Source organism: Neodiprion virginianus, chromosome 2 (assembly GCF_021901495.1).
Source record: "Neodiprion virginianus isolate iyNeoVirg1 chromosome 2, iyNeoVirg1.1, whole genome shotgun sequence".
Classification (NCBI taxonomy): Eukaryota; Metazoa; Arthropoda; class Insecta; order Hymenoptera; family Diprionidae; genus Neodiprion; species Neodiprion virginianus.
In genome coordinates this window covers 13,301,258-13,317,081 of record NC_060878.1, presented here as the reverse complement: position 1 = coordinate 13,317,081, position 15,824 = coordinate 13,301,258, and the positions used below count along the sequence as shown (strand labels likewise).

Below are 15,824 nucleotides of genomic sequence, written 5' to 3'. Positions count from 1 at the left end.
CAGTGGTCGCAGTGTATATCGGAACATACCCACGGCCAAAGTGTAACGAAAGTCTAGTGACATTTGTAAAACGAACAGCGCCATCAACGTCACGTTCGCTAAAACGAACGCACAAGTGTACACTCCCCACGAAAGTGTAGAAAGTGTAGCTAGCACGAACAAACCTATTAACGGATGCGTTCCGAAATTAGGTTCCAGTGTTGTCAACCATCTTTTATCTCTTTTGTGCTGCCAAGTTCGTGGGTGGCTCTGTCTCTGTCCTAGGGAGTTTTAACGCTGAAGCTAGTTTCGGAACGCACCGTATTTAGCAGCTGCAAAGTGAACAAAATGGGCCGACACACGACTTGACGCGAGTAGTCAGTCGACTGGAGCCTGCATGTGAGGTATATGTGTGTGAGGACCAAGTGGATGTGTTCGTTACCAATGAAAATGGTGGCTCGTTAGCGTACGTGGTTTAATCGCAGTGTTGATCTACCGGTACAGTGATATTTCATCATCAGGTGAGTTTCACGTTAATTATGAACAAAACGAAATAGACAAAATCGCAATGTTTCGGATATTTTAGTCATCAGTGAAAGATCTCGTATCCGAGTTGGTTCCGGTTCTTTTTTTTTTTGTCCGCGTTGCCGCATCAAGTAGTATCAGCATGAGGCGATATGGCGTCGTTCCTGAAACTCACCGGAACGACCATTTTGCTGTTATCAACAAATCGATATTAAACTCGTTTGATTCATTTATAATTCATTCATCCTACATAGGCTTGCAAATGAACTGATTCGAAATTATGGATTGACGTATCATTACTCCTATTCTCACAATTACTTCAATTTTAACTCGTATCTGAGACCTTTTAGGAATAACTTTCACTGAACATGATACATGTTTTATACATATACAATATTCATAGCATATAATTACGTATATATTATGTACGCCCAATTCTTATCTTCATTTCCATCTATTGTTAAATTCAAGAATTAAGCATTGAGAACTAAGATTAAGCTGTGGGGCTCGCTTTTACAATAAGTTGTTACAATGTTTTTTGGCTCAAAAATTGTTTCAAAAATCTGTGCTTAATGTGAGTAATGAATATATATTACATTAACGATGCTGAAACTAACAGCCAAAGTCAGCAGCTAAACCATTCGATGCTGGTATAACTTTGTGTCATGGAGTTGCTAGCTTTGGCTACTAGTACCAGTTTGATGAATTCGCTTTGGCAAACAAAGAACTATTAATTATGGCCAATAGATTTATCATTCGTATACTTCTCAAGTAGTTTTTATCAGAAGTAGTATGAATACTAGAGATAGTTTCAGTTCTTACTTATAATGAACATTTTTTCCTTAAGAATATGGTGCTAGGTGAAGAAAAAATTCGACCTATTTCTACTACAGTCTTATAGGTTTTATCAACAAGGCTGAGAATCAGTTATGGAATCTATGGAGCCGCGCTTAGTCGCGCAAGCGTTGAACTACCATGGGCAGCAGTTACAGAAGGTGTGGGAAGGAGAGCGGAATGAGAACGAGTTGACCCTGCTAAATCTTAAAGAACCTAGTTTTGAGATTTACCAGCAGCGGCAAAAAACACTTAGGTAAATAATGCGGAAGTAAAGTATTACAAGCACACAATTAACTATTCAGAGTTATAAAATCCAAAATTTTGTTTACAGTTTTAGTGATAGGGGTAAAAGATTGAAACTCCAGCAATTTATTGCTAAGAAGGCGGATGCGCTTTATGACAAAGCTAACTTGGACAAGCCCGTTCAACCAATCAAACAAGACTTTGGCGATGAGGGTAAATATCAAAGTAGGAAAATTTTCATCACTATTTATAGAATAAAAGTAACCATTCTGTATGTGTGCATGATAAATTAGTCAAATCTTGTTACAGATTTCTAGTTGAATTGTTTTGCTATTTTTCTCACTCTAATACAACTTCATTTTTTCAAACAGGTTGCAAATTTAATTTTTTTTTTTTGCCTAATATTGTTCATAACTTATGTTGTAACCGTTTAAAATTGTTTTAAGACGATAAAAAAAACTGTTTGAATAATATAAAATACGTTCAATGGAATTTTTCGTATATTTGAATGAATAAATAATGAACGAATGAATAAATAAATACATACAATACAAACAAAAACAGAAGAATCGTGTTAGTGTCAGACACATGTTGAAATTTTTGTTTTAGAATATTATGCGACCATGCCAGGACTAGATTCTTTCGTTACGATGGAGAAATCGCAGAGGATTCGTAATTTTTTAGAGGTGAATAAAATATTTTTGCTCTAAGGAAGAAAATTACAAATGTAACTTATTCATGTTTTCACGGATTGATTTTTTTTTTTCCCTATACAATTTTTAGAGTTTGGCCGTCGGTGATATTATTTACTCACAAGTTATGGGTAAAAGTGCTGCGGGTCTTCTGCTTAAAATTCTTTGCAACTGTAGCGACTGCCCTAGAGTGGTTACCGACCTTGGGGTAAAGGTATGTTGAATTTCCCTTCATCCTGGTGGAAATCTTCTTTTGAAATGTACCCTGAATTTTCTCTGGAATACCCTGAAGAACTTTAATGAGTCCTGGAAGTTGAAATTTTACAGGATGGAAAATAAATTTCAAAGACTAATGTCTCTTTATAAAAATTTAAGAAAAGAGAGAAAACTATTAAAAAAACATCTCTAGCATTGTTATTATGTCAATGATTGTGAACACAAATGAAACAATAGTAGGGATGTTGTTTTATTAGTGTTCACCATCTTTGGTACTAATAACATTACGAGAGACTTTTTATAATTGTTTCTTCTTTTTTTCTTAGCTCTTGATTCAGCCGTCACAGCCCATCCATCTATAATGGCCATCAATTCAATATTTAATAATAAAACTCTGTTGACAGGCTTTGATTTTGAATACGGCCACAGTGCCGGCAGTGGACAAGAAGGGTGTCACACGGGGCTACATGGCCAACGATCTCGTCTGCGTCGCAGTTAGTGAGGTTAACGTTGAAGCAGAACGTGTCGTTGCCGTTATGAATGAACCTGCCCGAGAATCCCAAGCTCCGCACCCTCCTATGGGCCTTATTCATTCTGATGATCTTCCTGAAGCTTACAAGTGAGTTGAACCTTGTCTACCATTCTTGATTGTCCATCATATGTTTATAATTAAAGTTTTGTTGATCCACTCATCATCTGTGATAATTCACGTTATCCAATCTATTGAGTCATACAAATACGATTCACAATCAAAATAATCACACATCCACTCATTGAATTCGCCATCAAGATTGGCAATCTGGGAATCTCCCATATTTGGGATCTTTAATGCGGTATTGGTCAAGGCAATATGGCGTTGGATAGAAAAATTACCTGATCATTTTAGACAAATATATCAAATATCAAGGTAGAGAAAAATTCCTGCAAGGACATTCATTTTCCTCAATTAGTTTGATCCGTGATAAAAAAAAAAGTAAGTTACCAACAACCACGTTACAAAGGCCGTGACAGTTACTGCAGTACATTCCTTACCGCAAGATCGCTCAAGGATCCCAATGAGTTTATATAATAAAATGCGATACTGAATGTATTATATGAAGAATGAAGATGTGGAATTGAACTTTTCATTTAGTTTTGTTCTATGTCATACTAGTACAAAGTATTATTCAACTAAGATCGTGGGTTTGTGCAGCAACAAAAATTTCCGTATTGCCAATCTTATCAAGGATCAACCAAATCATCACCACCTAACTGATTCGGAATAAATTTCATAACGACACAGTTAAATTTGAGTTTGACAACAGTTCCCTATTTACATTGAGTGATTAATAATTCAGTTCTCGGTAGCTAAAAATACTTATTTTGAAAAACAAAGACAAATTAAAACCATCGTTATATTCTGAATCTTATACTATACTATCAGGTAATACTGTGGTACATGTTAACTTAACATACTCATCAGATAAACATATGTAAAGAAAGATGGTGAAAAAAAAAAATTGATGTTTTGAGTGCATTGAGAGATGTAACAAGGATGTATGCGGGGATTAATTCCCGCTTGCGCTTAATCTGCAAATAACTAATCATTGAAGGTAAATCAGATTTGACTCGTTTGACACGTTTTTATGAATCTAGGTGCCAGATCCTCTCTCTGTTGCATAAAAAGTGTTGGTAGTCAGTATGACGATGAATATATAATGTGATACAAATGATTCAGACAAGTGGCTCTGTCTTACCGCACATGTATTATCTACGTTTGCGATATATTACTACTATCAAAAAGTGATAAAGCACCAGCCAGACTATGTCAAATGACACCAAAATGTCTTTTGAAGTTGAATTTCCAGTGTGAGATGCAGATTCTCAGATGCTATAGTCTGAGCACCATACGGTAGGTATAACCATAAAATGTGGTTGTTTGATCCCTGATTATAATTACACTGTTACATGTTTTTTACTCTATCAATCATGTTTCAAAAAATACATTTATTAATTTGTTCAATAATCACACTTTCAGTTATTACATACAATTATATGTCTTTGAAACAAAATTCTATACTTAATTTATGTGCAGTAGACCTTCTGATTGCACCTAAATTATCGCTACATAAATTAATATACAATGAGTTAAAAGAGAAACTTTGATTAGGTATTAATTATGACTGATGTAGAAATGAAACACAAAATATTCTTCGTATTCTTTCGCGCTTTATTTTTATGTGTTTAATTTCATAATATCAGCTATTTTTGATGGTAATTATTCGCTCAGAGGAAAAAAAATGATGAAAAATTATCAAGTTTAAATCATGAACAAAAAATGATGAAAAAACATCAAGTTTAAATCATTTTTTTTTTATACTGCTCCTACATAATTTTTCGACTATGACAAAATCGTTATTCATTTATTTATTTTAATTTTTATCTTCAGAGAAGTAAAAATAAACAAAAGAAAACAAATAAGGTGTCCATTATATTTCCAAAAGGGACCAAACAACTAGAACCCTAGTCATCTATATTCCAAAAGTTCCTAATGAAACTGCGCACAACCTTAAATGATTAATGCCTAATTTAAACTTACAGCTTTTAATGACAAAATAAAAACCCGATGTCATTCAAATTGACACTGAACAAAGCGCAAAACAGGCAAAAGCGTTCTGCACGTCTAAGTAAATTTTTTTGTGGTCAACCTTGGAAGACAAAAAATACTCGTGGTGTGGTTACCACCTCCTATACCTATAGGGCTATACAATTTGTTTTATCGCACCAAACAAACAGGCAAACCAAAACAAAAAAAAAAAAAAAAATACCAAATCTAAACCAAATATCATCGTTGATGATAATAGGCTGTGTGCTTTTGTGTTCAGGATTAAAAACTATGATTACAAAAATGTGATACAAAAACCTATAAATAAATCGTCTTAGCCATTGAGAAAGGTGAGGCATTAGTTCATGTTATAATGAGGTTCTACCATTGTAAGGTCTAAGCTAAGAAATGATTATCATAAAAGCCACTAATACTTTCAACGTAATATGTTTCTATCGAATCCCTTCAGTGTTTATACGGTCTATTTTGATTTTTTAATGGTACGGATTTAGAAATAGCATCTTTTTTTGGTACTTTCGATGAACTTCATAGTTTGGAAGGTGTTAAAAATACAATAAACTGAAGAAAGTGAAGAAATATATTGTAATTTGTAATTGAGGAATTTGTAACGTATCAATAATAGAGACCAATCTATTGTTTGTTAGGAATAGAAAATTTTTGTAACGCATATAGACTGAAGGAAAGACGGAAAAGTCTTTCGCATGTGTGCAAATACTCTCTGGATTTTATTGGGCAAGCCCTGGAATATACAAAAAAAAGAGCAACGGACGGAAAAACCGAAACGATTCTTAAATGCAAGTGAATTAATGAATTGGAGGCTGTGAAAATGCAAGACCAAGGATTAATAGGTCGGAGATATGTTGATTGCAAGAGCCTTGGGAGGCAGATGACGCAATTCAGTCTATATGGTTACCAATGTCGAAGTTTAACTGTTGAAAGATTTCATTTAAATCCGTTTTCTTTGGTGGTCGGCTCCTGACGCACACATACAAAAACGAATAAAACTTTGAATCTCGTTTTTGTGATCTAGGAAATTTATGGACAACAAGGGACAGAGTTATGAAGCGATGTTGGAGAATAGCACTGGCTTCAACAACCCCAACAACACTAAATATCTTTGCAACTTGATGGGTCTTGCTCAAGAAAATCATTCCAACATGGTTGGACTCAGGTAAAACGTTTTTATAAGTTTGCAAAAAAAAATTTCTTTCAATTAAGTAAAAAGATCGTACCATAGACGCAGATTTTCGAGGGGCTGGTTAGCCGTGAAATCTAGTGTAACCAGATCACTTTCGACTCTTCTGCAGTACCTTGAAATCCTATCAAATTATCATCAATTCCCGACATCTTTGAAATATCAAAATCAGTGAAACCCTTGAATCCCGAATGATCGAATATACAGAAATTCTGTAAAATCATTTAAAATTTCCGGAAATTTTGGAATTTCATGGAATCCCTCAAATTTGTGACATCTTATAAAGTCTCCCAAAATATATGAAATATTTTGCATAACTACGAAATCATTCAAAATCTCAAATATTCAAGACTGGAGTTCTTGAAATCTTAAATTTGTCTTTCATTTTATTTTAATTTACATTTTCATTTCTTGCTTACTATTTTAAATGAATGTGCGTCATTCCAATGTTTAATTTATCTACTGAGTAGATAATACCGAATGCGTGAGCATAACACTATGATCTCAGGGCTGGTAGCCAGTCACTTTTCTCACTATTGGTCATCGTTTTTCAACGGAGTCACTTTCTGTTACTTTATCCAATAAATGATCTTTTAAGTCACTTTGTCGGTCGTTATTGAGTTTCATGCAGACAAAATTTGGTTGCACCATTTTCTTCTTACGCGATATCCACTAGACAAGATTCTGTTTGTTAAGTATTACAGTATTTTTAGCAGAAAAATTAGTTTCAGTTTTATTTAGGAAAATCCACCATGATCACATTGTTCATTATTTCTATATCGAAATGTTTTGCCCGAAAGGACAATAAGTTCATAAATCAAAGTTATTGTTCACTTGTAACTCATTTACTAAATATCGTGTAGAGTGATACATTTTTGTTCGTAACAGAAAAAGACGTGAAAAACAAGGAACACCCGTGTACAGTGACATGAGTGAAAATAGGGTTGTTTCTGATGAAATGAATAGCACTTTGGTAACACTTCGTTCAATTAATGTGTAATAATTAATTCTGATCAGTCACTTTAGAGTCACTTTTTTTTAGGTCTAAGAGTCATTTTTCTTACTCTTTTAAAACGACTTGACAGCTACCAGCCCTGTGATTTTGACACTATTTTCAAAAAGCATTCCGAATTGTTATTCTTTTGTAAAAACGGTTCTACCTCAGGATGTATTTAGTTTGACAATCGAGCTTTTTTCACATAGGGAAAGATTCCCTGAGTCTGAATATGCCAATGAGTTGCGGCAAACGCAAGCCAGTAAGTGGGCATTCCGAAGTGTCGCCGAAGGCATAGATCACTTCAAGACTGGGCGTCACACCGAAGCTTTCCAATGCTTGAACAAAGCCTTGACTGTTGACCCCCGAAACGTTGAAGGACTGGTGGCTCGAGGGGCACTGTGAGTTTGATGAACAAACAGCTTAGACTCTTTTCTGCAAAGGATTGACTCAATTCAGATGGTCACTTTTTGTTTATCCACAGGTACGCGAATGGTGGAAGCTTTAAGAAAGCAATCGACGATTTTGAAACTGCCTTAAAGCTCAACCAAACCCATGCGAACGCCCGTAAATACATGGCCGAAACACTCGTAGCGTTGGGTCGGAGTTACGAAGATGAAAACAATTTCGAAGAAGCTCAAAAGGCCTATGAGAATTGTCTGGCAATAGCGCCTTACCATGAGGAAGCGCGAAATTCCATTGATTACATAAAAACCAAAACACTGACAGTGGGGTTGAATCCTCTGGACACGTTTAAGACTTTCGAAACCGAAGAAGTACCCGAAAACAAAACGAAAGAGAAGAAGAAACGCAAAAAGGAGCGAAAGTCCCGGTCAAAGAAAAGACAGAGGTGGAGTTCAAGCTCCAGTTCATCTTCCAGTGGCTCGTCTAGCTCCTCGAGCTCAGACTCGAGTAGCTCCTCATCGTCTGGTACTTCTAGGTCTGGATCAAGGTCCCCAAGTCGCAAAAGAAAGCACAAGAAAGATCACCGCGGATCTTTGTCGCCGCTTAGCAAACGCATGGCTCAATACAATAATCCACCGGCTGCCATTGCCGCGGCTCACGATGCCGCAGTTACCTTACCATATACAGGTTCTCGGGACAAGTCGGACGACTATGAAACCAAAGTACGAAAGTTCTTGGAGCAAACTAAGGACGACTCTGATTACGAAGACAAGGTAATGTCGTAGTTTGAGGTGTAAAAATTCCAGTGGTATGCCTCAAATTTCATGAAAACTTTATTCAAATCAGTTCTCAATCTTATTTTTGTATTGAAAAAGTTGTAGTTTGCCATTATTAACAGAAGATAAAATATACCAATATCACATGCTTCTTGGTGGACAAATACTTCTGACTCTATTTTTTAAAGAGTTTAAGAGAAACTAGAAAAACTTTAATTTTGACACTGATACTTGAGACCTTGATAAACTTTAATAGATGATAAAAATATTTCAGAAATAAAAATTTTACATGTATATTTAAGTAAAAAGTGCCACCCTTCCAAAATTTTCATGAAACTTGTGTGCCGATAACTGAAACTGTTGATAAAGTTTCGCATTAGTTTTAGAATTAGTCGAAGTTTCTAGAATCTGTCAAATTTTGTCCAAAAAATGCTAAGAAATATTTTACCGTGAGGGAATTGGTACACTTATAAATGAAATTTGAGATATTGACTGGGATTTCATGCAACTCGGTAGTAAAAACCATGGAGAATAATGCTACTTTATTAGGTACGGAAGTTTCTGGAGGAGACTGCGCGGTGGAAGAGAGAACGGGAGAAAGATAAAAAGCATTCGGAGAGCGAGAAAATGAAGAAAAAGAAGAAGAAAGAGAAGAAGGGAAAGGATAAAGACAAAGATGATAAGAAAACTAGAAAGAAAAAGAAGAAGGAAGAGCGTAAGAAACGCAAGAGTAAAGATAAACTCGAACGCGATTTGGAAGCCCTTCGGAAATCTTCGCTCCCCGATCTAGAACAACTTGAATCAAAACTGAGCGCCTACTACGCGAAAGTTGAAAAAGAAACGGCTGTACTGAAGAGGTGAGAAATTGATTATTGATTTATTGAAGCATGGCTTTCGCGATCATTCACACATGCCTTTTCAGTTATTTTTACAGTGCTAGGCTAGAAAATGTTTCAAAATTCTCTAACTTCTTAACATCGCCGATGATTGTCCAACGTCGTCTTGGAAAATCTGGAAATCTAATCTAGAAATCTGGGGCATTTTATATTCTTTCACAGATGAATCTTGAAGAAATTCGCATATTGCGGTTTTGTGTTTTGATAGTGAAAAATGGTGGAACTGTGAAGTATACTAATATTTTTCGTCAAATTTCGTTGGTTACCATATTGTAGTAAAACGTAGTTGCAGGTTTAAAAAAAAACTTTACAGAACCACCGCTACGAGCACTTTATTTTCCAGCTCGATGTCATCTGCATCAGTCAAATAATTTCTTATAGGAACTGATCAGGATCTTGTGAATGATTTTTGCTAATTGAATTTACCAAACTTCTCCCTCATAAACTGAGGTGCAATTTTGGGTAGAGGAAATGAATGCAAGAAGTGTCCGACAAAACTTTGCTAAACTTATGGTATCGATATTTTGAGATTAAGGTAAAAAGTGACGACAAGAAATCTGGTAACATTATTTCTCCGCCTTACATGCTGTATTTTATAATGTTTCTATCGTCCAATATTGAGCTATTGTGAAAACTCTTTGTTTTTAGAGAAAAGTAGCTTCTGTCTTCTCAATTATCAAGAGAAATACTGCAAAAAATGGATCCAAGTCAGCCACACCAATTGCAAACGGTTGTTTTTTCATAGGCGATATTGAAATACGAGCTTGTTCGAAAGCATAAAAAAAAAGTATAAAATGAGCGAAAACGTAAAACAAAAGAAAGGAACAACTTGTACTTCAAATTTCAAAGAATTCACGTTTTGAAGTACACTTACTACTACTACCTGCAAACAGAATGGAACTCGGAAATCGACACAACGAATTTGTAAAATTGTTGATAATTTTTAATCGGTGGAATGTGTAAATCGATATACTGATATAGCTTTTCCCAATAGCAACGCAGAGAAACTTGCTGAAAGCACACGTAGAGAAGAGGAAATTCGTAGAGAAAGAGAACGAGAAAGGGAGAGAGACGAAGCTGCTAAAGCCTATCATGAACGAGAGCCAAGGGCTCCGCTGACTGCGCAACAACGTAAAGGTAATAGAAATAACGTGAAGACATTTTAATAGTCGTTGGTCTGGATTTTCGGAGGCAACAAAATGCTGCCTCAGTATTTTGTTGCTTAGTTCTTGGCCAATGCAAATGCCAAGAAAATAGGCACTTCGCATTTAGCGCGCACCAGGTAGTGCTAGAGTCCGTTTTGTAGAGACTCTCAGTAACGCTTCGTTGCTTTATGGGCATTCCCATTCGTAGAAAACTCGCAAAAAAAAAAAAAAAAAATGCAACCGTAGTATCTTACTGTTCATGAAAATCCAGTCTTAAGCATCGACTTGATCCGCATTTTTTTCGAACTCTTTGACGTTGCAGATATTCAAAGGAAACCAATTACAGATATATTTGAGCAAGAAGCTCAATTGATTCATCCAGAACCAAAATTAACGCTGGATACAGCTGCTCTCAACGCCAAATGGAAGGCTGCCCAGGCGGCTAGATACGTCAACAAGTGAGTGTCAAATATTAGAAAGATCCGCCCACACGGGACCCAATATTACAAGAATATTGCAGCAACGTAACGTTGCACGGTGTCAAATATTTTAAATGCATATCGCGATGTTCTGCACTGTTGCAGAATCCTTGCCGCAACTTAACTTTGCACAATTTCAAATAGAATTCCAGATGAGTTTTACAAGTTCGTGCAATATCGCAAACATCGTGCAGCCATAGTTTGATAAATTTCCTATGATTGCGGCAATGCATCAGCAATATTGCTTACCAATGGTAATGTTGGTGCATCTATACAGTGAAGATTTTGGGGTATTTTTCAGACAAAAAGAGGCGCACGTGCAGAAGTGGCAGGACATTCAGCCGGATAAAAAGCCGCCACTGAAACTGGACAGCGACGAAGATGGAGATAACGAGCACGAAGAAAAGCTACAGAGAGCGGCACTGGAGAAATCGTTGAACATAAGAAAGCAAATGCAACGTGAATTGGCCGAAAAAAGAGCAACAACGCAGCCGTTGGTTCAGCCAACACTGCCGCCTCCGCTGCCAAAGGAACCGCCACTGCCCAAACAGGTTCCGGTCAAGTACCCAACGCCCCAGCCCCAAAACAAATTCCAGTCTTATAAAGAGGCCTCACTGTCCACTCTGCCATCTTCTTTGCCCTCGAGTAAATTTTCCTCTGGTGCACTTGGCGGTAAGTTCCAGCCGATCGGTCAAACAAACAGCGGTAATGTCCATCCGCCAGAACCGCCCGGCCCTCGACCGCCGGCTGCGAAAACTCACAGCAGCCAAGCGAAGGGCCCGAGAACCGATTCAGACAGTGAAAACGACCGCCGGAGACGCGGCGACATGAAGAAGCGAGAATCTCTCGGACGAGGCGGCGGCGGTGGAACGGGCGGTGACGGGAACAACTCGAAGAGAATAAGCCGCGACCGCCCCGCCAAGCGGAACACACGTAGCCGATCGCGCAGCGGTTCAAGTTCTGGATCGTCGCGGTCGCGATCTGGCAGACGATCGAGGTCCAGGTCGTATTCGGGGCGTAGATCCGGTAGCTACGAGCGTAAATATAGCCGCTCGCCGTCCGGCTCGTACAGCAGATCGAGGTCTAGGTCGCGTTCGCGGTCCTACACGCGAAGTCGTAGTCGCAGCAGATCGGGCGACCGCGGTTACTACAGGAAACGGCAGTTCAGGCCGTACAACAACAGAGGAACTTATTACAAGCCGCGGTTCCAGGGTTTCAACAACCAGAACCATCGGGGTGGTGGAAACTTCCAGAACAGAAACAGGTTCTACAACAATAACCAGCACAACAACCGTTTCGGAAACCGGCGAGGCGGGGGCTTCAACAATCGTGGAGGTGGTCGCGGTAGGGGTGGAGGAAACAGGGGTGGCCGATTTTTCCACGGTAAACAAAACTTCCGGGACTTCCGGGACCGACGAGACTTCAGGGACAGGCGAGGATCGTCGCGCGATAGATACAGCGACAGGAGCTACTCACCCGATCCAATGAGAAAGGTAGACGAGGCCAAAGAGAAGATAAACAAGATGCTCGAGGGCGGGAACGAGGCCGGGGATCGGGAGAGAGACTCTCAGCGGGATAGAGAGAGGGAGCGAGGCGAGCAGCAGGGTGGCGGGGGCTCTGGCTTGCCGCAGAGCAAAAGACAGGATGGCCCTCTGAGTGAGGGAGAGGAGAGGGACGATGATGACTACGAGAGGTGGGGGGACGGGGAGGGGGGCGAGTCAGCTAACAACAAGGTTGGTTAGGTAGGCTTTCGCAGAATATGTAAAGAGCAGAGAAAAACGCCTCCGCGCTCTACCATCGCGATCCGAACTCTACCAGCCGAGTGATCATCTAACTATCGTTTGTTGCCAGAACGACGACGACGACGACGAGGCTTTCCCACCCGGTACCACTGGCGACGCTAGCCTGGAAGGAAAGGATATCTTCATTGAGCGAATGAAGCAACGAAGCAAGAATGTTTTAATGCAGAGAGCCCTTGCAGCCAAGATCTGGTAGACAACAGACCGACACACTTGTAACCACCGCCGCCTCGCCTCACCCCGCCTTCTCGCTCGCTCTCTTTTTGACTATATTCTGCCAATGCGGAGCAAGAGAGCCTCACACAACAGAGGGAGCGATTAGTCACCTTTGCCATGTGTTCAATCACCGTGAGCGAAACACACCTTAACTCGAACGACGCAGAATCACACTGGAAAATATTCCTGCCTTCATTCATCGTCCATTTTTTTCCCTTATTTCATATTCTTCAACACTCAAGTATTTTGTTTAAATTTTGTATGCCATACCTAAAAGAATGGGAAACACTTTCGCTACTGCGATATAAAGTAACCAAATCGTCATATCACATTTTTCTGTTCTAGTTTTATGATTTATTCTTGTCATTCATTTTCGGAAAAAAGATTTGTTTGTGATTGTTATTTTTTCTTCTTTTGAATCGTTAATTTTTTCCAGTGCAACAAGATTATTTCGATGATAAATAGCCTGCTTGTGGTAAATGATATTGTTTCGCCAATTCAGAAGCTTTCTCGAGTGAAACATTACGGACGAATGAACCTTTAACACGAAGACAGCGAAAATAGAACGAAATCAAATATTAACCTGGCTAATTGGAATTTGCACTCGTTCACTATTTGTCGGTTCTATCATTGTTCGTGATTTTATTTTGTTCAATTTCTCGTGTCATTGAGATTTTCATCTTATTAATTCCGCATAGATTCCGGTGTCATTTTACCCAAATACACCTATCGAGTAGGTTGCCAAAAACGAGGCAGTTTTCTGAAATCACACGGATTTATCTTCGGTTCGAATAATTTTAGAACTCTGTCATGTTAGCTTTTAGCACATCGATTGACACCCTTCAATAATCGAAATAGTTTTCAAAAGTTCCGATTAAGCATGGTGAGTTTCCGGGAATTTAAGAACTAAACAACTAAACCTGACTTGCTCGTTATTTTTATTCTTGTGTATATTTCTCCTTTCCTGTCGAATTACCCATTTGACAAAATTACGATTCAAATCTGTGTAATATTACAATTATCATAATAAATGGCGAATAGAATTTACGATATACATATTATGTAATCACAATTTATTGTAAAAAAAAAACTTAAAAAAAAATATCTAACAAAACGACTTGAAAGCCTCTCAACATATATATCACACGTAATACCAAGTTCTTGCACACCAGCAATATTTAGTCCCAATAACCATTCGGAGTTACTTCAATTCTGCCATTTTCATCAAATGTTTTCCGTATTTACGTTCTTTGCTCTTGTTAACTCCTAACTCAATTAAGGACCTTTTACTAGTGCTACACTTATTTATAATTTCTGCGTGAGCCCTGGGAAGTATGGAAATGAATAATTTGCACAAAGCGAGAAAAAGTGTAGTAGCGATAGAAAAAAAATTAGTCATGACTAGAAGAATAATTTTCAGGTAAGTAATATATTACAAGTTTTAGCAAGACTTTATTTACTATTGTACATTCAAAGGAGAAACCATGATGTCATAGTTCAATATATTTCTATAGTTAATAACAAGGAATGTTCTAAGATTTACGGGGCAGATAAGCTAAGAAGTAAACTCCAGTAAATTGGGATTCTTAAAATAGGTCGACTACTGTAATGTGGAATCGCACTGAGTAATCAGCTGATCGTTTTAGGTCAATTTAGCAAGTATCAAGACACAGAAAACTTCAAATGAGCTATTACACTCTCATCGTCATATGAAAGTTAATGTAAAATAAAATGTACCGTGAAAAACCGCTATTTAAACTAAATACGATCTAATAAATGTACCGCCACCAAATCGCGTCGTTTGGATTTAAGGGGATGCCCTGGTCCATTTCGACGTTGACGTATATATTTCCAAATATCTAAGTGACGTGTCGCAAACGTCAAGGGCGGCTTGATGTTGCGATTCTGCATGAAATTCTGAACAGAAACACTACAATACATTTCCGTTTGACGGAGAAATAAAGAAATGGCATGCTTTCTACGAAATCGTAATATAAATTCGTAAAATGAACCCTTTTTCGCGTGTACGCTATGTGGACTTATTGTTTGATGTATGGAGATATATACGTCGAAGTCGACCAGGGTAGCCGTTTAGAATACAATTAAGATTAGGGGGGTTGGCAACCAGAACCGGAGTGATAAAAACATCTGTCAAAATCATACAGCTTGTAGATATAGTTCTTGGCCAATTCGCCCTAGCGGTTAGGAGTTGTGTGCATGGTCGACGAGAAAACTGACTTCAAACACGACTTTTGATACTTCGGAGAATATATTCAGGAATTTGCATAAAGATTTTGAATCGCTCTGTTTTTGTCGATTATTTTAGTAATCGACACAAACTTGAACAAATGCGCTAATTTATCTGGCGAAGAAGCCCGACTCAGCTCCCAAAACCGTTCTAACGGCGGCGTACCTATCTAAATATGAGATAATTTGATTAATGCTTTAAGAACTTTGACCTTTGGCCGTGAAATGATTGCGATTGTCAAAATCTAAAGTCTATATTAAAGCTTCCTATGCACACTCAAAATATTCGATTATATTATTTTTTCTATTGTAACTTTAAGCTGGCTTTAAGGGAAACTTTCTATACTCGATTGCGATGTAAACTTAAATTTATTCGTATCTCCAAATATCGTAAGTTTACCGATCTCAATCCCGAAAAAGGCCAAAAGAGCCACATCCTATACGCAGCTTTAAATAAAAATATGCTACAATGATTTGGTTTTACACGAAAATAAAGAAATGGCATGAAATCTACGAAATAGCAAAAGTAATTAGATATCTAAATCTACGTCGAAATCGAGGATAAGTGAATCAAT

At 37.9% G+C, this 15,824-nt stretch overlaps 1 protein-coding gene across 10 annotated transcripts in view; it reads left to right on the top strand.

Annotated features, from left to right (window-relative positions):
• Positions 1 to 343: 343 nt before the first annotated feature.
• LOC124299244 (tetratricopeptide repeat protein 14 homolog) overlaps positions 344 to 15,824 on the top strand; it is a 28,143-nt gene continuing 12,662 nt past the window's right edge. The window contains exons 1-14 of one of the 10 annotated variants that reach the window (XR_006906968.1): positions 344 to 500; positions 1,398 to 1,594; positions 1,673 to 1,809; positions 2,194 to 2,270; positions 2,368 to 2,490; positions 2,897 to 3,111; positions 6,128 to 6,268; positions 7,496 to 7,687; positions 7,771 to 8,464; positions 9,017 to 9,324; positions 10,358 to 10,500; positions 10,831 to 10,966; positions 11,289 to 12,720; positions 12,839 to 13,322. Coding sequence is in view for 9 of the 10 variants with exons in the window: in XM_046752310.1 (XP_046608266.1) it covers positions 1,434 to 1,594; positions 1,673 to 1,809; positions 2,194 to 2,270; positions 2,368 to 2,490; positions 2,897 to 3,111; positions 6,128 to 6,268; positions 7,496 to 7,687; positions 7,771 to 8,464; positions 9,017 to 9,324; positions 10,358 to 10,500; positions 10,831 to 10,966; positions 11,289 to 12,720; positions 12,839 to 12,982 (3,903 nt within the window). In the remaining variant the exon portion in view is untranslated. Of the gene's footprint in view, positions 501 to 1,351; positions 1,595 to 1,672; positions 1,810 to 2,193; positions 2,271 to 2,367; positions 2,491 to 2,896; positions 3,112 to 4,167; positions 4,384 to 5,072; positions 5,427 to 6,127; positions 6,269 to 7,495; positions 7,688 to 7,770; positions 8,465 to 9,016; positions 9,325 to 10,357; positions 10,501 to 10,830; positions 10,967 to 11,288; positions 12,730 to 12,838; positions 14,120 to 15,824 lie in introns of those variants that run through there. The other 9 variants (XM_046752314.1, XM_046752313.1, XM_046752315.1 and 6 more) reach the window with 9 other exon arrangements.